The sequence below is a fragment of the Anas acuta genome, chromosome 3 (genome assembly GCF_963932015.1).
Source record: "Anas acuta chromosome 3, bAnaAcu1.1, whole genome shotgun sequence".
Classification (NCBI taxonomy): domain Eukaryota; kingdom Metazoa; phylum Chordata; class Aves; order Anseriformes; family Anatidae; genus Anas; species Anas acuta.
In genome coordinates this window covers 45,142,629-45,164,272 of record NC_088981.1, presented here as the reverse complement: position 1 = coordinate 45,164,272, position 21,644 = coordinate 45,142,629, and the positions used below count along the sequence as shown (strand labels likewise).

General features: G+C 40.0%; 1 protein-coding gene across 4 annotated transcripts in view; it reads right to left on the bottom strand.

The window, feature by feature from the left end:
• The window catches only part of RPS6KA2 (ribosomal protein S6 kinase A2), a 301,250-nt gene that overhangs the window by 245,414 nt on the left and 34,192 nt on the right, over positions 1-21,644 (bottom strand). Inside the window, exon 1 of one of the 4 annotated variants that reach the window (XM_068676931.1) lies at positions 10,405-10,546. The exons of the other annotated variants lie outside the window; for them this stretch is intronic. Coding sequence (XP_068533032.1) covers positions 10,405-10,452 — 48 coding nt within the window. The 5' untranslated portion in view covers positions 10,453-10,546. Of the gene's footprint in view, positions 1-10,404; positions 10,547-21,644 lie in introns of those variants that run through there. 4 annotated transcript variants of the gene reach the window in all.

Here is a 21,644-nt window from a genome sequence, read left to right as displayed (position 1 = left end):
CTCTCCAATTACAATAGCTGCTACATTTGTACTAAGATTAGTCTCTTCCCCACCAGACTCCGAAGTGAGACACATCTGCATGCCGTCCCATGTTAAGTAGCTGTTCTTTAGGGAGGCTGCAATATCTCCTTGGTTTTCAGAGCTGAACAACGCATCCTGCTAAGGCCTCCAGAGAGTTTCCCCTTAAGTTCAAGTGTGCATTCATTTTCCTTTTTATTACAAAGATTAAGCAAAAGCTAGAATGTCTGTATCAGTTGTCTTATCCATTTCAATCTACATAAATGCACCCTTATTTTCTAGATTTACAGGTTTCTTATATTTGAGTAAGAAGTTGAGAAGGCTTTTTTTTAATCCTTCAAGAGAAGAGATAACTTTGATTATCAAGCAAGAATAGAAGAGAATGAGATCCTATCAACATCCTGTCAAAAAAAGAAAAAAAGAAAACAGAAATAATGCCTCAGCCTTCCACAGAAATAAAGTATAAACACCTTGCAGCAAATATCCAAGAACTAAACCAAATGAGTAGGCTTATAAGATCTTTCTTTTGGAAGCCTAGATTCACTTCCCATTTCTGTGACTTGAATGGCTCACAAAAAACATTTATACAGTTTTCATGAAGAAGGCAGCCAGTTAGATTCTAAACAATTTTGGGGAATAGTAATTTTCCTTCAGAAGACACTTAAAAAAAAAAAACTCTACAAGCTAAGTGAGGCTTATTTCAAGTGATGTCAAATGATGGATTGAGAAAAGGCAGAAAATGTTCGCTTTGAACAAGAAATACATGCTGTGGGATTTTTGATTTTATTTTTTTTTTTAATGTGACAATTTTCTATAAGGGAGAAATGTATTGTAACATAATGGGGAAAAAAAAAAAAAAAAAAAAAAAAAAAACATGCACACCAAAGTAACTCCAAATTCCAGAGAAAGAGAGAAGTGAAAAGCCACATTAAAGTCCGTTCATTACTTCTATGTTATTAACTACAGGAGTCAGAAGAAAAAAAAAAATCTAATTACACAGCTCCTACTACATTGTAATTCTTCAAGATCAGAGCTCAGGAATATCTGAATCGAAAAGCTCCTAGAAGAACAAAAAAGACTTGAATAGGAAGTTTAAAAGAAACCAAACCACAGTTCAAGGAAAAAAAAAGTACAGTATTTCTATTAAAAAATCCAAAATTTGATTCTAGTATTGAGACTCATTTTCTAACTATCAAAGATGTATTACGGTTTGTCTTTCCTTCAAGGCAAACTTTAAAACTTAAAGGCAAGTAGCAGCGTAGCATCCTTGTTTGCAATTCAAGGAATAAAAATAAATACTTGTAACCTTCTGTCCCCTAACCCTAATCTGCACCCCAATCCAGACTTCTCATAGATCTCAGTGAACAGATATCTACATGAAAAGGGCTTAACTGCTTCATCTGGGAATAGTCTATATTGCAAAATCTCATTTAACTATCACCAGTAATTCAGATGAAAGACAGCACATCCTGGATTAGAGCTAATAAAGTAAGTCTTATGTTTCTGCAGAGCACATTCTCTTTTTACATGCACCTCAGCCTTGCTCTTTTCAGGCTGTTTGTCTGACACAGGTCTTCCTCAGGACTCTGCTGATTGCACACGAGACAAAAAACAAGCCTGTGACTCCAATGGACTATCACTTGAGATATAATGCAGACCTCATAGCCACATCTTGTCTTCCTTCACCTCAGAAGGTATCTTTCAGAAACCAGTCCAATTTTAGAAATAAAGCAGTTAAAACTACACAGTACATTCTTATCAAGTACTAAATCCTCACTTATATGCTAAGTTACAAGCAGACATGCACCTTCTTTGCATGACTCATACCTGCCTTTATATAGTAGCACCAGAAGTAATTGAGAATACATTTGTGCCAAGATCACAGTTTTCACATCTTGAGATTCAAAACAGAAAATTTGTGTATTTCTACCTTTTGAAAGTAATTGCTGAAGGCCAGCAGTGGCTGCTGGAATAAGATCCTGTATCCCCCTGGAAAACTAGAAAAGATGGCATATAATTCTTACAAGACTGAGTAAAGCAAGCAAGTAAATATGGCTGCATGTGAACTGCAAGACCACAAAGATCATATAGGGCATACCTACTGCACAGACGCTTGGTGCCTATATTCAAAGGAATGCAGCTAAAGAAGTGGAAGACCACATGAACTCAAATGAAAAGGGAAAGACATATCACACTGGAAAAACTGGGAGATAATATTGACTTGGCCTGAACAACACTGAAGGGTACTGGAACAGCTACCTACAGGAAGGATGACTTGTGCCTGCAGCAGAAGGTGCACAGCATGCACACTTGGCTGTCAGCTACGGTGCTGAATCCTGGATATGGACAAAAGAAATGTGAAATCACTTGAAAACAAGCTAGTAACGCAGGGATCATGCTAGAGAACAGGAGACAACCTGAGAATTTATAACAGAAAGAAAATAAAGTCATTTAGGTGAAGAAAATTGAGTTCCATTTTCCAAGTTACATCCTTTGGATGTAAAGTAAGAAGACCTGACAGAAATCACCATGCTTAGTTAATAGTCAATCCTTAGGGGGAAATGCGAAGAAAAAGGTAGTTTAAGATGGTGCCTTAGGTTCAGCACGAGGGACACAGAGCACAGCCTTAAATCAGCTGACCCAGGCCCTCCTTTCTAAAAGAAGGTATTTGTTACTTGAAAAGCTTTAACATTTATACCAGCACGCAGAGTTCAGGGATGTATTTCATAGTACAGGGATGTATTTTTCAAGTGCCAATGGCAAGCATTACGACTTGCCTCTGGCAAAAGCAGAGATGTTTAAGTCGAGTTCTTTCATAAGGTGACAGGGAACAAGTTGTGCAATCTCTTCAGACACCCTGCAGTGCCAAGTGATGTGTTAATAAAGAAGCTGAGGGGAGAAAGCTGTGATCTACCAAAACCCACCCCCACATTTTAATCCTTGCCCACATGTTGGCAGCACCAGCTGCACAGCACAAAGACCCACGGGGCTGTGGAGGCCCTTCCATAGCAGCAAGGCTGTGCACTTCCTGCACCACGCCCTGCCCAGCCCTGCCATGGCACCAACGTGCCATCAGCCACCTCATGCCCTGCTATGTGCCAGGGAAGGACCCACACACAGAGAGAAAGTCTGGGGAGAACAGTTCCTGTCACTTCAACACACGCTTACACAAGACAAAGGCTAGCACGCGTATGGTCACACATTTATATATAAGCAATTACTTCGTTGGTTTTCTTTTGTCTTATCTTACAGTGGTGTCTCATATCATTTTCTTCTTTACCTACCAATGAAGTAATAAATCACAAGACAATTAATAGATTAACTAGGCTAATGACTGAGTGAACTGGCATCAGTTTTAGAGGTAAGTGTCAAAATCCCCATTTCTTTCTTTACTCTCTGCCAACAGTGCTTCCCACCATGGGGCCACAAGCAGCACCCCTCAGCCAAGCCCTGCCCTACCACCTTCCCAGTCTTACTGGTGTGAGAGTCTGCCAGAGCAATCACCTGCCACAGCACACACACAAGCCTCAGGAAATGGTTCAAGAGGTTGATCCTCAGAGAGGAAAAAGGACTGTCCACTGAAACAACATCCACACCCAGCACAACAGGGTCCATCTCTCCCCAGCACTCTTGAGGAGATGATGGTTCATATGATGCCTTTGCCCTGCCTCACAGAGCTAGCGAGGGGTGCAGTGCAGTCATGGCAGGCTGAAAGTAAAGACTTCCTGCTGGCAGTTACAACCTCCAGGGTGTTTTCTCTGCCGAAACACTAAACGCAGAGCATTGCCAAGGTCTGTCTCAGAAGACAGCATTAGGCTCCACACAACTATTTTATCAAAAGGTCAACAGGTATATCTAATAGGTGGGAACTTTCTGTCATGTCCACAGATCCTCCTGCATCATTGTCAATTTTTTTTTCTTGTTTGTTTAGAAGACATCAGAAGAAAGAAGGCTGCCAGTAAAGAACCATGAATCAGCCCCACTGACCCCTTGGGCTCAGGAAAGCATAGCTGTTACTCTGTGTTCTTAACTCTTATTAGAAATTCAGGGGAGTTTTCACATTGCACGTAAATCTGTTTCACAGAACTATTACAGTTCTATCCAAACCTTCTATTATGAACATCAGAACACATTAGAAGCAATCTATTTTTATTCCCCTAAGGTACAAGTATAATTACCTTGTTCATATGCATCCCCCTTGTTCTTAAACCTTGAAGTGATCGCCATATCATGCATGGAAAATAAAATACCAGGAACTCCACCCAGATGGCACTGACTCACATTCACCACATTCAATAAATTCTTGATTGGGCCTCATCTTCACTTGCTTGACACCTACCTGCATTCCAGTTACCCAACCCATGGATAACCACAGGTGTCCTACTGACTGCAGTAGGAGCACTAACATAGTAGAGGTGTGCACGTATGGAGGTGTTTTTGAACTGTCCTTGTACATGTATAACTGGCTACAGCATTACTCAAGACACTCAAGTTGGAAAAAGAAAACACAAAAAGGACATAGCTCCTCAACAGCTGAGTTGTGTTCTCCTTCAGCATGGTGGCTCCCACACCACCTTCATGAACATCAGTTTCTGTGGAATTTGCTGACATCCCCACCACAGAATTATGCTTTAGTTGTTCCAATTTCTGCCAAATCAAGTCTACTTAGACTGAAATCTTCTATGTCTGCCCTGGGCTTAATTCTTTTTCAAACTTTCAAGCTTGACTTGTTCAACTGTTTCTGAGCAAGGGGCGAAGAAAAAAAAAATACATTGCTTAGTTCAGAAAAATTCTTTCCCACTTCCCTCAACTAAAATACTCGTTTGCAACCCTGACGCCAATACAGAGGGCAGGAATTTGTACAAGTCTTCTTGCATGGAGATAGAATTGAATACAATCCTGAAAAATTGTCTCCCAGTATTCCTTTTTGGAAATAATCAAGGAATTTAAGCGCAAAAATACTTTATAAAAATAAGGTTGAGTATTGTAAGTGGATAACATTTTTGGTTATAACATGCAAAAACTGTGTAGTGTTTACATAAGTACACCTCAGTATAAACATACATAGCCCAATGATAGCTATTATTAAACTCAGTATGGTTTCTCTGCTTTTAAGAGCTTGTACCTTGACCTGAACGAAGATTCCAACATTTGTCAGGCTCCTTCATTCCACATAGTTGCTTACAGAGAACACATTACTTAGGTTACAAAAAGAAAAATCTTCAAAAGCATATTTGTCTTCTTAATGTCTCATGAAATTTAGACTTGCATGCATTAGAAAGCTTCCCCTACAATCTTTAAAAAACAGACTACTAACAAACACACAGCTGCATCCTCTGTCAGTCATAACATGAGAGCCAAAACCTCAGAGTCCCAACTGTTGCCTGTCTACGAGATATTCCCAGTGTCACACACGCAATCACAGAATGTGTCTTTTTTAAATGTGCAGGAAGGAATACAAGAGTGAGAGGACTGGGCTACTCCTGTTTGCAACTTTTCCTTTTAAGCCCAGCCAAAAACATGTACAATGGCTTCTGCTTTTCTTTCCTTATAAAACAGCTGCTTCAAGAGTTAGTCCGAGAATGATTTCTCTGTATGCAATCACTTGCTCAAATAGGCATGCACAGACATTACTAGTTGTGGACTTTGGAGGATCTAAATTCTAATAAGTACATATTTCTTGGAATACAATTTTCAGCAAGGTTCCTTGCAAAGGCATCTATGGACTTGCAGTCAAATACTACACGTTCCAGGGATCACAATCATTCCCTAACACCAATTTACAACTGGAAGACAATACAGCATTGGGGTCAAGTCTTGACATAGACAAAGCAGGTGTTTGCCTATAGAAGCAGACAGCTGTATGTAGCAGATCAGTCAGGTTTTCTTATCTTGCCTATACCGGAGCCCTGCAAAGAGCCAGCTGGATGCTGTTGCAAAGCACAGGGTACAGAGTGCAGGGGAGCAGCTGGTCCTGTATATGCAGAAGAAATGAACAGAGCCCTCCGCAGCAGGGCGCATCCCTGGAGTCCCCCAGCAGCTGCAGTAGTAATGCAAGCCCATCTTTCCAGAACTCTGGCTCTGACCTGGTGTCCCAGCTCTAACCTGTTCTCCATCCCCTGCCGCACAGAGAATAAGCCAGGATTGCCTTGCTGCAGATCTTCATAGTTGGACTCAACTACCATCCTCCCACCTGACCAGCAGTCTTAGTATTTAAGTCACCCCACATTCCTGAGTAGTGACTAGTGCCACCACTGAGGACAGGAACTGTCATAATATTACAAGGGGTGCATGTGGGTAGACGACTTGAAAATGCTGGTGCCAGCTCAGTTTTCCCCATTCTGAAGGGTTCCAACCCAAACTGCACAGACAGCATTAAAAAAATAACAGTCCCTAGGCTCAACAGGCTGCCCAGATCCCCCAGAACACAGCCTGCTTTACAAGAGACAGCAAGCACGCCTATGACAAAGAAAACTATTATAGACATGTAGAAACATATTGCTTTGTATAAAAAAAAAAAATTACAAAAATACCTTGCCCATGTATATGACTTTCACATGTGTGAATGAACAGAAAGATATCTAAAAGATATCTTTCTGCTCTATCTGATTTTTTTGGATCTATGCATCCTTTCATGCTTCTCTCCTTTGTATCAGTGACTCAGTCATATGTTCCCTAAGGACAGAAACTTCTGTTGATAGTGATGGGGAAAGGCAGAGACATTTGCCACAAGCTACAAGAGATAATAATCTGCCAATACTGCAGTTGTTACCAATTCATTTTTCACAACACGGGGGGGATATTCTCATTTTTGATGCTACAAACGTGCATTTACGTAAATCATACAATCAGCATTTACAGCACCAGATTGCTGTAAGAGTGCATCAGCTAAGTCTTAATTTGTTTTGCTTAAGTGCTTCTCGCCTATTAGCAGAGATTACATTTTGCTCTTAAACGGCGAAACCCAAAATTACCTATTTTTAATAAAACCTATTTTTCTGCTAGAAAGCAATTCAAATCAAAATGTTTTCCACTAGCTTTTTATTTTCCTACTGACTTATTTACTGAACTATAGTTTGTTACTACTAGTAATGACTTTCATATCCTTTCTATAAATCAAGCAGTTTATATAATGTTGTATTTTCTATGCATGCCAGTTTCATGACATGTCCTGTTCAATGGTTTGGTTGACAGTATAGCAGGAACACCTCTCTGCCACTGCATGTTTGTTTTGGACAAAGCTCTCGGAAGAAACTCTGAACAGTACAAATAAATTTATGTGGAAGAACATTTGCCCTTGAAGGAAGAAGAAAAAAAAAAAAAAACATTAAATAGCTGTCCTTTCTTTGAAAAGGAGGACAACCCTTTCAGATTTGAGTAGACAACAAGGATGTTAAATGTACTGGTACCAGCCAATTTTTGCAGGTAAACAAGGTTATTATTGTTGTTTATAAAAAAGACAACATACTCAACAAAATTGCCTTCTAAATTCCTGTTTATGCTCTCAGATGTTGTGGACTATGCTGGATTTGCACAAGCATAAAGACTCTAGGTTGAGACTTTTATATGGTAAGTACAAAAAATAGATTCACATTTCAGAAATAAACGTGAACTTTCAGATGTATTAAACAAAAGCCCTAATACCTTGTGAACTGAACATATCTGATACATAACCAATGAATAATATTGTGAACTTAAAACACACCATGCAATCTTCAGTCAAGGCATACTTTCCAAAGCAAACTCTTACGCTGTAAAAGCTCTCACACACAGCTGTTGAGGGGCTTACTTCTGAAAACCCTCACAAAGAGAATCACTGACTTATGTAAGGGCTAGTGGTGCCTATATGATTAGTAAGCTAAGTCTCAACTTCTACTTCCACACATAAGGTTGAAGAGTAAGCTCTGAAGGAAGCTTTCGTTGCTGTAATCAAATTTTATTATTGTTCATTAGATATTTTTTCCAGGAAAACACAGGACCATCCTAAGACCTATTTATTTATTTTAAGGAACTTGCCTATTTGGGGCATTCTTTTGTTTGCAATGTTATAAGTATGTTCTTTTAGTCACTTAACTGCACAGACATCTGAATGATTATCAGGTAGGCAAGCATTCAGGTAACTGTTGTACGGTTATATTCATAAAGAAATGGGAGCTACAGGTCCTTTCCAAAACTTTCTTCAAAGAGGGATCTCTGTGGCAGTGGCCATGTAAATGAAGGAAACAATCATCAGCTGAACAATACATCTAACCAAGGGACCCAAGTTTGAAAACATCCGTTAAGAAAGTAATCATAGGTGAAAAAAGAAGCATCCATTAATTCTTTCCAACCATCACTCAAAGATGAGAACTATCCATCTAGTTGATCTTCCAATTATTTGAGATTACTCCCCATGCCCTAAACGTGTATACAAGTCAGAGAGGAACAAAACTCTCAACACTAACTGGCTATGGTCTAATCATTTAACCTGGGATCACATCACCTGTTGATCCCATGACTTAAACCAAAGCCCAAGACCAGAACTCATTCTGAATCACGTTTGTCTTAATATGCTAGTGCACCCACTTCAGTCAAAGGTATGCACATATAGTAGAGGAAAGTATCTAGCCACTAGTTTTGTGGTACCCTCCCCCTTTCCCAACACTTATAAAAAGACCCCTACAAACTGAATCAGCTTACAACTTCTTGAAGGATCACAGATGTTTTCAGCAGTTTTGTTCCAGACGTTACCACAAATCAAAATGTAGTTTGTTGAAAATTCCCCATCCACCTCCAGGGAAATAACATGAACCATCAACACAGGCAAGTATGTGAATCCTATTCAACATCTCTGTTGTGTGGTAACACAAACGTCTTTTCACAATAGAACAAGTTGCTATAGGACTCCCAAGACTCTGGCTGCCCTACTGCTATTTGAATGTTAAATTACACTCATTTCCTTCTTGGTTAAACCCACCTTCACTTTATCACTTCAGACCACTGGCTCAGCAATGAAATCGAATTTTCAGCAACTACTCTAAATTCAAATTTAGCATAATTCATCACCCTCTTTCATTGTTACGTACATTAATCAACTGGGGACTTCTAGTCCTATGTGCGAGAATATAACAGAATATCAAGCTGTAGTTATATCACAGTAAAATTATGGCCATTTGATCAGGAATGGCCAGCAGCAAGAAATATATACTCTTGCAAAAGGGAAAATGATTTTCACTTGGCATAAGGAATCTCAGGAGGACAGTTCAATTGTGTGACTGTGATGTCAGTGTTTAAATGCTGGAAATCAACCTCAAAATAAGCAGTACAACCAACCATCTGTGTCTTTGAAAGTGCCAAAATCAGCGAGCTAAATGCCAGATCCTAACTTACACTAGAATGTGACCACTGTCTTCCCTTATAGACAAATTGAATATTTTTAACTAAAACCATTTTAACAGGGTATATTCTATTACAGATATCAGTATGAAATAGCATACACGTGAAATTATACTATGTGGTGAAAGTGTAGGACTCCAGTTCACTATAATTGAGAGTCCCATACTATAATCAGGATAACCCTACTGAATAAACAGACTGTTAGAGGTTTATCAGGAATGCAAACTGTGCACATAAGTAGCCAAGAGGAGAAGGGGGGGAGGTTATGACACAGTACATATGTCTTTTCATAACTAGGGATAGTGCTTAGATAGTGTTTATGCATAGTCTTAACAGGATCCATAGCAAATGGAGACATTAAAAAAATGCTACTTAGATTGTCAGTCACCATAGCACTTAATGCCTCACTAGGTATAGTGCTGAATAGCAAGGCATAATCTAGAAGTAGCTTTAAACTAAAGCCCAGGTAGTTCTGAACACAGCTCTGTTTGAAAGTGTAATGTGCTTTCCATAAGGTCTCTCCATATCCCTGAGCTACATGGGTATATTTGAAAACAGAATAAGTGTACAACAGATTTGAAAAATAGACATCTGCTTATAATTTGAACTATTTCTCCCCTCCCCAACCCCCAAATAAGCACCAGTCAATAAGCAACATTCTTTTTACACTGCAAACAAAACTTGTAGAGAGCACTACAATTCAACGTGACAGATTCAGAACATATGGTGCCAGCAACAGGGCTAAAAGGCAGCACAACGCAACAGGGAGACAGAAGCTGTAAGCTACAACTGTAATCAAGTGAACCCATATAGCATGAGGTCCAAGCCTGGTTCTGATGACTTCCATCACATCCCAAACCACAAGCCAAGAAAAACATTACATTGAGAGGACAGTCTGAGACAACTCAAGATAAAGAAAATACGAGGCTGACTGCACAAGAACAATGCAACTGTCAAACTTTGTCATCAACCTAATCAAAGCAGCAAACAAAAAAAAAAAAAACACTTTACCTTTTTAAGGAAAAATTTGTGTAGCTTCTTATGAGGCAGCTTTATCATCTTTTTTCAGCATTCAGGATCACAGTGCAGGTCAGACAGTGCAAGCCCTTGAGCCATTCTGCAGGGGTTCGACACCTTTCCTCTTCTCTATTAACTCGCTGCAGCCAGCTTAGCTCAGCGCGTCACCAGACGCCAGCCCAGCCCAGCAGCAGATTAAAAAAGAGCTAGTCTGGATCTAATCTTTGACTCAAATCAGGAGCTGTACACAGACACCCTAGCTCCAGCAGAAACCTGGCTGTGCTGGCAGCACAAGGAGGAAGGGAACAGGTACCACGTCTGCAGATTTTCTGGGAAGAGAGGCAGAAGTTAAAAAAGATGCTCATCCAATGGCAAAGATTTGCAGAAAAACAGAAGAGGCATTGAGGAGCTTGGTACCTGGCTGATCCTTTCAGACCCTGAGCTGGAGAAGAAAGGAGCTCGACATGCAGGACTGCAAACCCTACCCAGCGCTGCCGGCGCTTTGCCACTGCACACCTGCAAGTTGTGCACTGCCTGTGACTCAGCCCAGCGCAGGAAGAGCCTGTCGTTTGTTTGCATTACAGCACTTGGAGATTTATTTTTTTGTAACAATTTTTAGACAACCGGTACAAAGACGACAACTACGGACAAAGGTGTTATATACAGATACATGCAGAGGTATTTATAGAGTGTACAAATGCCAAGTCTGATTCAATGCCATAGGAACCCGAGACCATAGGCATTGCTGCTTCCCCTTTGAGAACCTGCCAACGAAGTTCAGTTCCAGATTTGGAGGGTGTGGGCTCAGCAGCACACCAATGATGCTGCACCACCTGTGTCAGTGGTACCCTAAACCAGCAGGGTGCTGTGGGACAGCCTGATATGAAACAGTGTCCACTTCCAGTTATGCTGATGGGACAATCCCCATATTTAATAATTGAGAATACACTGAAACTAGATGAGTCAGTTTAAAATAACTATTCCCATCTAGCCTGATCAAGCTGCCTCCCTGACCCATACTATCTCCTCTGAGGTACTCTGTGGGGGAGTCAAGTCTTTTGAAACTGCACAATGGCATTAAAATATAATACCCTCTAGCAAGGGCCTATATCCCTGATCATCACCATCATGTAAAGCTGTGAGCCTATATAACCAGGAAGAGCAGAAGTGCATGCTGTGACACAAATATAGAAACACAGAATGATTTGGGTTGGAAGGGACCTTAAAGACCATCTAATTCCAACCCCCCTGCCACGGGTAGGGACAGCTTCCACTACAGCAGGTAGCTCAAAACCCCATCCAATCTGACCTTAAACAACTGGTCATGAGAAAACTTGCAGACCCAGAATAATCACCAAGATAAAGCCAACAGCTGAAGGTGAGTGAGCACAATCTGATAAATGCAGTACTCAGGAAACAGCATGGCTATCAATGCTTCGCCTGCTGTTGGAGAGCCATGCAAATAAGTTTTGAGTAGCACCCTGCACCAGGACCACACCCATAAAGAGAAAGCCATGGGGAAGAATCCGGATTTCTCTTTAAGAAATAGAGCTGAGCAGTAAAAGTGGCTGTTTTTCTACTGTGTTATATGCTTTGGGTTTAATTTTGATAAAAAGATAAAGGGAACATTTCTTAGGACAACCTCATTATGCATTGCATAAAGCAGAGAAAAGTCCAAGACGCCTGTAGAAACAATGCAGTGAAAACGCCATATAAACTGTCCACACACAAAGAGCAGGAATATAAATTGGTACTAAACTTCCAATCTAAAATAGAATTGAATTCCAAATTAAATTGGAAGTCTAGTACCTTTCTCCATAATTTCTCCTATAAAATGCTACTTTTGTTTTGAAATTCGGAGCCCTTCAACATTATATACATATATATATATATATTTTCTTAAGTTTGCAACCTCTGGGTATGTATAACCAAGAATGTTACTTTAGTTTCAAACATATACAGTTCTCCAGAGTTTACATCAATTCTTAATATCTTGGGTTTTACCTAAAAGCTTACTACAGTCAAATATCATTGGCTTAAAATTCCAGTTCTTCATAGTGCAACTATTTAACTGTATTTTTATTTTTGCATTCATGTCCATAAAGGTTTTGAGGTTTTCCTCAATATATATACACATGCACTGAAGTACTTTAGACTTCACAGAAATAATTAAAAAAAAAAAAAGCAAGCTACTGCCTTCCTTTGAGATAAGGTGTCATCACCTCAGCCCCTAGAATTAGCCAGTTCTTTAAAGAGTGCATCTCAAACTAAATAATTAGGTTTAAGCTGGAAGTACTGTAACGACAGTATTTTGTACCTAATGCATAACCAGATTTCAGAAAGTAAATGCATTAGAGAGACAGTAAAGGTAGAATCTCATCTGTAATTCTGAATTTCTCGCTTCTTGAAGAAAAATGCCACAGTGAGGTGCACAGATACATACAAATTAAACTAAACAGCAATGCTAAGTTATATCGAAATACGTTCTGAATTCTTCTGTAGTTACTGTGGTAGATAATTTCTTTTTATTAAATGTGGTGGTCAGACCCAACATACACAGTCTCAGCTTATCCACAATCATTTCAGCTAGATGTATCACTTAATAAACAAACAAGATCTCCAAACCCCATGTGCATAACATCTTTACATGCAGGCACTGCCGTGTGCCCTTTTGAGTCTGTGTGCTCTTTTGTGCTACGGAGGCTTTATACAGGCAGGTTAAATGAAAGATGCTTCATTCACTGATGAAAGCTTACCTCATCTTTCTGAAATAACTATTGTAAGAAACACCTTTCAGTAAAGTGCTTTTTCATCTTTGTTGACAAACTATGCAGCTCTTAGCAGCCCTGCTCCCATCTGATCCTAGCTCTGATTAGAAAGACAGCATTTAGCACCCCAACAGAAGCCAGCTAGCTATAAGTAAATTTCGCAAGACTGAGGAAGAAAAAAAAAAAATGTATTCCGCAGTTCTGTTTAGTTTGGAATATATAACATCCAGTACAGTTTTTAATATAAGCAACAAATATAGCTCAGATTTTACTGAAAGTGTAGTATTACTCTGGACTGGAACCGAAGGTAGAGAAGTAGATAGTGCTAAAGATATTTTCTGTCCCTATTTTTAAAGTTACCCTTCTACATACCTTTGTAACTCAAACCTGAAAAGACAAAACATCTTACTGCTTTAGCTCACAGTGAGGAAAGCACAAACTGGGAAAAAAAAGTATGCAAATTATTTTATCAATATTTCTAACTGAATGTCTACCCCTGTAGTGGAAAGTCATCAGTTTTTAACCTTGACCTGTTTTTGATTCAAATTCACAAAATGTCAGGAGAATTGGTTAATACAAGGCCATTTCTTCCCTGGCTTACTCATCCCTTTAGAAAAATCAATTAATTAACATTGGATTGAGTTCCAAAATATTTGTGTTTAGAAATGGGTAGCATGACAGCTATAGCCATACACCCTGGCCTGGTATCAAAAGGTCTTCACTCATGGTGCTATATATCCACATGTTCAAAACAACAGAACTAGAGCTTTTGTCCCATTTTCCCCCATTAATTTTTAGAGGTCAATACACAGAAAGAGGTGAATTCTTTCCTCTATGGTGAAAAAAAATATCTTACCCTCAGGACAACTGGCTAGTATAAATCTGTTGAAGATAATGGAAGTTGCACAGCAAAGGAACTGATGTTCTTATCAGTGATTGCTAGATTAGAGCAAGATGCCAGCATTAGGCATATGTTTTTAAATAGGCATTTAAAAACAGACTGACTACATTTGATCTGGAAGATTTTATTGCAGGAAATTTTTTCACATCCCACTTCTCAAAAAAATCTGGAAGTATAAGACATCCTTCCTTTTTCCTTCCTCTGCTCTGAGGCATCAATTCCAGCTCCTCTAGAGCCACCCTGAGGGAGCAATGAGAAATTAGAAGCAGTAGACACCACCTGTGTTCTGGGTAGCATTACACACCTGGTAGCAAACCAAGTGTTAACCTTGAAAAACAAAACTCCTCTCCTCCACAAAAAATAATTGATGCTAGATCCACAGTGGCTTGGCAGTGCCCGCTAAAGGCAAAAGCATTGAGATGTGATTTCCCCCCCCTTGTTCTAACCAGCAAGCATCACTGCCTGACAGATCCTGCTCAAGTCTCTGAAACAGCTCTCAAGCAAGCCACCTTCCCCTCGTGCCTTCCCAGTTTCCTGAGTGTCCAATATGGACTGCAGTTTTGTACACAGTAAAAGAAATGAGCTAAGAGTGTGTCCCGTGAAGGAGCTCCTGTTTCTCTACTGCCCTAAGGATCCAGGGGTAATGCTTTGGCATGTTCTCAATCAAGAAATAGCTGCATGATCTTCACACCCAGAAGAGTTAACTTTGTGAGTTAAAAGAAAAAGGAAAAGCAGCATAGCCTGTAGAACTTCTAAGGTGAAGTTTTGTGCAGGAAAATTAAAACAATTTCTTAAAAAGGAGAAGCATATATTTCTTGAAATTTCTTATACTCAAAAGCTTATGGAATCATGGCCAAGGGTTTAAGGGTTTTATTCTGCCTTCAAAAGAAAAAAAAAAAAAAATGACAGTAATTTAGCCCCAAATGAGTTGTGTTGAAAGCACCTGGTGCAAGGGGACACCACAAAAACATTCAAATACAAGGTGAAACCACAACCTTACCATAGGCATGCTGGTTCTGACCTCAGACACAAAGCTTGGCACAAAGGTTTCTCCTTTCAAATTCAAGTTTTAGGTATAAATTGTACCATATCATCCTGAAGGGATTGCCGGGAGGGGTGGGGGGTGGAGGGAATAGGGGAAAAGGGAAGCCTTCAAAAATGTTTTTCATTAAGTCCTTCTGAGTGCAAATCAATGAGCAAAAAAAAAAAAAAAAAAAAAAAAAAAGACAAACTTCTGCAGGTGTAACCGATCATTCATTCAGTTCTGGCTGCAAACTGGAACTGCACAGGGTTTCTGTGCTCTGAGCTGGTTTTTTTCATGTCTTTGTGGTAGACATAATATAGAGGGACAAATCTGGAATATCTCATGTCAGTAAGTTGTTGGGCTACAAACTCTAACACTTCCAGCAGCTGTAGAAAGACAGATTTTGACCACATTTTTCAGCTTCTCCTGACTTTGACAGTAGGTAGAATAGATCCAAGTGAATAATCCAAGTGCTTAAACTGGTATGAGACTAGGTTAGCTTTTATACCATATACTGTTCTTACTACAATAATCACTGTAGGGATGAATTCACACTGTAAATTAATTCCTTATTGTGAAATAGGAAAGCCTATTACCAAAAGTAAACGCCTTACATACTCTGACTTGCATCTCAGCACGTATTTAGTGTGCTCTAACAAGCATTTACTTCTTGTACATCTTTTTAGACAGCATAGTTACTCTAAGAATACAGATGATCTAAGAATGCAGACTTCATCAGAGCTATAGTAACAATTTATTCTATCCATGACCTTTATGCCTTGCTCATAGCTATAGAGCACATCAAAACAGATAATTAATGCATAGTCTTGGCCATAGACTTCAGAGAAGAGTAAGAGAGCCCACAACTGGAAATGTGTCACATCTTCCCTTCAGGGGAAAAAAAAAAACAAAAAAACAAAAAAAAAAACAATACACACTTAATTCTATTCTCTTCATTTATTAGATTCCATCTGAATCTTATATTCAATGTTACAAGCAATTTTTGCACACTTCAGATGCCTGTATAGAAAACAATTTTAAACTGCCTCTAATTTGATTTTCACTGATCAGTACATACTCAACAGAACAAAGCAAAACCGAACTGCCTCTTATTTTTTTCTCACCTTTAACAAAAGGGATATAATATTCTTCCCACTTTCTCATACAAATTCCTGTCCATTCCTCTAATCATATTCACCACCTGTTTGGTCTCAAAAATCATGTTCCACTAGGTTTTTCAAAGGTGAAATTAGGGGAACTGAGCACAGGATTTCAAATGAGGAGAAACCAGCACAATGACACAGCTCCGCTGTTATAGTCTATTCGCTTACCTCTGTCCCCATTGCCTTCCAAACACTGTGCAAGCAGGAGGAGGGCTGCAAGGGGAATACCATTGTGCTCCAATCTGCGTTTTGCACCTCCCAAAGGCACACACACTGGCACAAAACCTGGCACAACAAGGCTGTACCTGCATACTGTTAAACATTTTAGAAGAAATTTCAAGAACTAATTAAGCAGCTGATATTTTAAAAGCTTCTTCTATCCACCCTCAGCACTCTTTCCTCTCCTGATTTAAAAAATCCTTATTCTTTTGTTGTGACATAACCTCAAAGTACCGGAAATAGGAATGCAGCACATCGTGTTGCAATGACGCTGTGCAAGTTTTTTGGCCACATAAAAAGGCCCCATAGCTTTTGTTATCTTCTCATTGTCTCATGTAGGGTAGCACAATTGTACTCTGTTATAAGTGATTTCAGCAGTGGATCACATCCTACAGCAAAACAAACCTTACTATGTAAACAAAGTTGCCTGAAGAAAATGGGAGTTTTCTATATATTAATCTGTTTCACATCTTCTCCTATTTTGTATCATTCCTCCTCTCCCCCTAAAGAGGAACAAATCTCTAAAATTATAAAGGCAACACGGACAAGGCATCAGAAATGCCATCCGTACTGGATGTTTCTGAAGTTATATTTTTAAAACATACAGTTAATACAAAAATTTGGAATAGAACAATACAATAAGATGCAGTTTGATTTAGGCAACTTCAAGATCTGCTTGACTACAGATCAACTAATACAGGATTGTATTCACACTACACAGCAAGAACCAGTCACGTTCAGCTGAAAGTGATAATTTTCAGATACCCAATTTTTTTTAAATATATTTTTGCTCTGTCTTTGCCTTTCAAAATTTTTGAGCTAACAAGTACCCAAAGAACTGCCATTGCAGAGCAAACGGGAGAGACCCATCCATCTGCAACCTATGGCCTTACATAAGAAATCCTGCCCCTCCACAAACATTTTTGCAAAATTAAGAATGGATTTGAAAACAGGATTTTGAAATCAATATTGATCAGGAGCAAAACACATGTTAAGTTTGGATAGAGAGAACAGGAGAACCATCTGTACATTGTATTGCTAGCCAAGCTGTAGGATGCTTTACTTGCAAGACTATTAGCAGGAGCTATCATAACTTTGAGTCAAACGACAGATTGTGTGTTTGGGCTGAGGTCACTCAGATTCAACAAAACCAAAAATAAACCTTTGATGGCTCAGTGCAACACAGCATCACACCTTAAAGGGAAATAGGCATACTACAGTAGTACAAATAAAGGGCTAAAAAAATGAAAAAATGTATTTTAATAGATAACAATACCAGAACTAAAGGAGGTATGAGCCATAAGTAACAGGAAAGGCAGAAAGGAGGAGAGGGGAAGGAGGTAAAACACATTGGAGTCCTGTGCTTTTTAGCAGCTTCTGGAAAATATTCTGAACTGCCCAGAGTTCCTCCATTTATAGACCTAACAGATCAACCAAATACAAAGAATACTTAGAGCTGATGTGGGTTGAATTAAAAATATCTGCCATCATTTTTATTTATTTATTTTTCATGTTAGAAGAAATAGATCTGATCTGCTTTATAAATTAATGTCTAAGGGGAGCCATTCAGTTTCATCCACTTGCACCTACCTGAAGCCCTGGCTTGAGCTGCCTGTCCTGGCTCCTTGCACCATCTGGCAGTGTTTCCCAAACTACTGACTAATATGATTCATTAAACAATAGGCAGCACTTTCAGGTCAGCCCGTGTCATCATAGAAGTTTTTAAATCAGCATTCAAAGAAATGAAATGAGAAAAGACTGAAGAGCTACTTTGATTTTCCCAATGCTGATCTATTCTTAACTGATAAAATTGCACGTTTTCTAAACAAGGCAGACCTCTACTGTTGGATAAAGTTACTGCAAGCTCAACAATTACACTCATTTACCCCTGAATGATTTCATTGCTCTAGCTAAAGGTCACAGCTACACACTGCAATTCAAGGCACTTGCAGTTAAAGAGCAAGATAAACGCATGTACCACAAATACAAAAATATGTGTCATTACAGCCCTGCTTTAGATTGGCCCAAACTGAGCTCTGTGACACTATTATTAACGCATGCCACCCAGAAAGGTACAGTAACCCAAACAGCACTGAAACCCTGACAGATTTAAACTGATCACTGTATCCAAACTGCCCAGTGCCAGCCTCCCACTGCACCAGTTGCCATGGCCTGCAGCACTGCTGTATCCCTGCAACTGCTTCCAGCACAGTCCTAGAGTTGGTGTGCTGTTCATTTTGTTAGCAAACAACAAGCACTTCTCCTGCACCTTCTATTTAAATGGGAGACTGGGATTGAGAAAGAAACACAAAATGGATCTTTCCTTATCTATAATACCATAACAGGAGGGGAAATAATATAATAAAGCTAAAATCCTGATCCTTAGAGTAATTTAGGCTGGAAGAGACCTCTAGAGGTCACCTAGACCAACGTCCTGAGACAAGCAGAAACCACTCCCAAGTTAGGGAGTGGTTTCAGACTGGGCTCAGACTGTATCCAGAAGTGGGATGATTATGGTCCAGGGAGCAGGATTTGGTAGATTTTCGATGGGAGAGTTTGTTTTTATTTTGTGTTTTACACTTAGCTTGGATATGGCTGTGCAGAGAATTATGATGGCGTGTTGTAGCTATGTTATTTACTGTCTAAGAAGCACTCAGTGTTATCTCCCATGCTTATACCACATGGAGTTCCTCAGGGTATAAGGATACATGATGCATATCACACAAAGCAGTTTAAAACGTGTTCATACAAAATGTACTTGCGAGCTCTGCTACAATCCATGCTATAGCTTAACTTCAAGGTCAGAAATACTTACTTGCCATACTGAAGTTTCACCCTGCTTCAGTGGTTTGTTTCAGCTCCCCAGAACCTGCTTCCCTACGTCAAGGACACAAGACATCCCAGCAAGCACTAACCAAAAGGCACAGAACCGCATTACTGTCAGCAGCACAAACATCATACCAATATCCAAAGCGTGACAATAATGTTACCGAGGCTGTGCCAACACGAGAAGACACTAGAGGGATGGCTGCCTGTCTAGCATGACGTGGAAATACGTCCTTGACCACCGTAACCCCACCACCCAGAGAAGGAAGTCACCACAAGCAGCAAGGGACCACGCTTCCCAAAACATCAGGCTCCTGAGGACACACCACCCATTACAGCAACAGTTCTGCCAGAGGCCAGAAAGAGGAGTGAGGCACATGTGAGCTGCCCAGTGTCTGAACTGAAAAATTCCCAAGCACCAGAGACACTGTGACAACTTGAAATTAAAGGAACTGAACTCGATAGGAGGAGCTTCGGAAGCCGACTGTAAGGGCTGTGCAGCTACAGTGCAGCTTGAGTTGAGCCGCACTAGATGTCAGCATTGCCTGCAGGATAGCACGGCTGCAGCCAGCCAAGCACACGCTAAAGATGGGTATTTAGGAAGTGCTGCACAGTGCTTCACTCCCAGACAAATAGGGTTCATGTTTGCATAGCACTAACAAGAATAAAATCTGCTCTTTGCTCTCACAGACACGTGCTGAGAAATAGCATGCTTTGTCCTTAAAGTGCATTCTCCCTCAAAGCTGATCTAGTCTCATAACTAGATGAAAGCAAGGTTTAAAACCAAGTCAGTGTGTGGCCACAAAACAGTGCAGTCCAGTTTCTGTAGGGAAACAAAGAAGCTGGCACACTTTCGATACCTATTTTGGGGGAACAACATTCCCAGAAAGAACAGTAAATCAGAGGTGTTCAATAAGAAGCAGAGCTGGCAGAGCCTGTTTTTGCACAGATTGGTGGCTGCTGTCCGCCCCTTCCCCTGTTTGGACAAGGACAGAGGCAGGCCAGGAAGCCTGCTTGCTAACTCAGATAGCCCTCTGCTGTTTCTTCCCTTGGAAGGGCGCCATTCTCAGTCTCATCTCTACTCATCTGCTGACTTAGCCAAAACTTCCGAGAACACAAATCTGTCTAAGGTGTGACCCCCTTTTTCAGGTCTGACTGAAGCTGGCCCCAATTACTGTTGGGGCTGTATTATCAGTGCAATCCTAGCATTGTCTCCCCAGGAATATGCTGAAGATTTATCAAGTGAAAACTTAGTGTTTAGCACAGATTAAATTCAGAATCTATCAGCTGCAGCCTTCAACAGCAAACTGCTGCATAATTGCTTGCTCACAGGCCATGCCATCTCAGCGTACAGGAGCTTCCAGTACAAGTCTGCAAATCAGAATTATTTTTGTCCCCATGGCAACAGACCGCATATGGTCACACTGCAGTCAGAAGATGCGTCTGCCATTTATTTGCTTGATTCAGCCTAGCTAGTCCAGCACAATATAACAATGCAGCCAAAACAGCATGGGTCAGGCTCTTCAGACACTGACAATACACTTAGTAGCTAAAGCTCATGCTGCCATCCCCTAGCTGGTACTGAACCTCCTGGTACTGAACCTACCGTCCCACAAATGCAGAGACACCACAGCACGCTACTGAGCAGCACCTGATAAAGAGATGCACATTGTGTTCTCTGAAATAATTTTGGCACTCATTTTTCACAAGTGTGATACATTAAATCAACTTTAAGAGATACAGGGCATAGATCATATCCTGTCCCTGCCACCCAAAGAGTATCACCTGAATTAATAGACACAGGACTGGATAAGCAACACTTTCCACACCACAGATGGAGGTACCCAACAGGCTTACTGGTTCAATTGGCACTTTGTCTATGGACACTTCCAGGTTTGACATGATAAAATCCTCATTGGTTTTAGTAAGAACATGTCTGAATCCCTCTAACCAACCTTATATTAAAATAAATATATTTGCTTAAAACAAAACAGATTTAAAAGTCCCATCTACTGATCAAAACAAGAAAGTGTAGTCCAGTGAAATTATTACATCACAGCAATACATGATAAAAGTGATTTTAAAGCCAATATCTCCCACGAGCACAGAAACCTGAGTTCCAGAGTACTATCGCCTTTGAGCTGCCTCAGACTTATTCTTCAAATTAGCCAGAAAATGAGAAAAAAGAATAACCAAAACAGATGCTTTAATAAGTATGCAGTTGGTACCATTTTCTGTCATTGAATACTTATATTAACCTGAACAAGCTAAACAGTGTCTCTTGCAGCAGAGAGCACTCAGCCCCTGAAATACATTCATCTGGGGAGTTATTC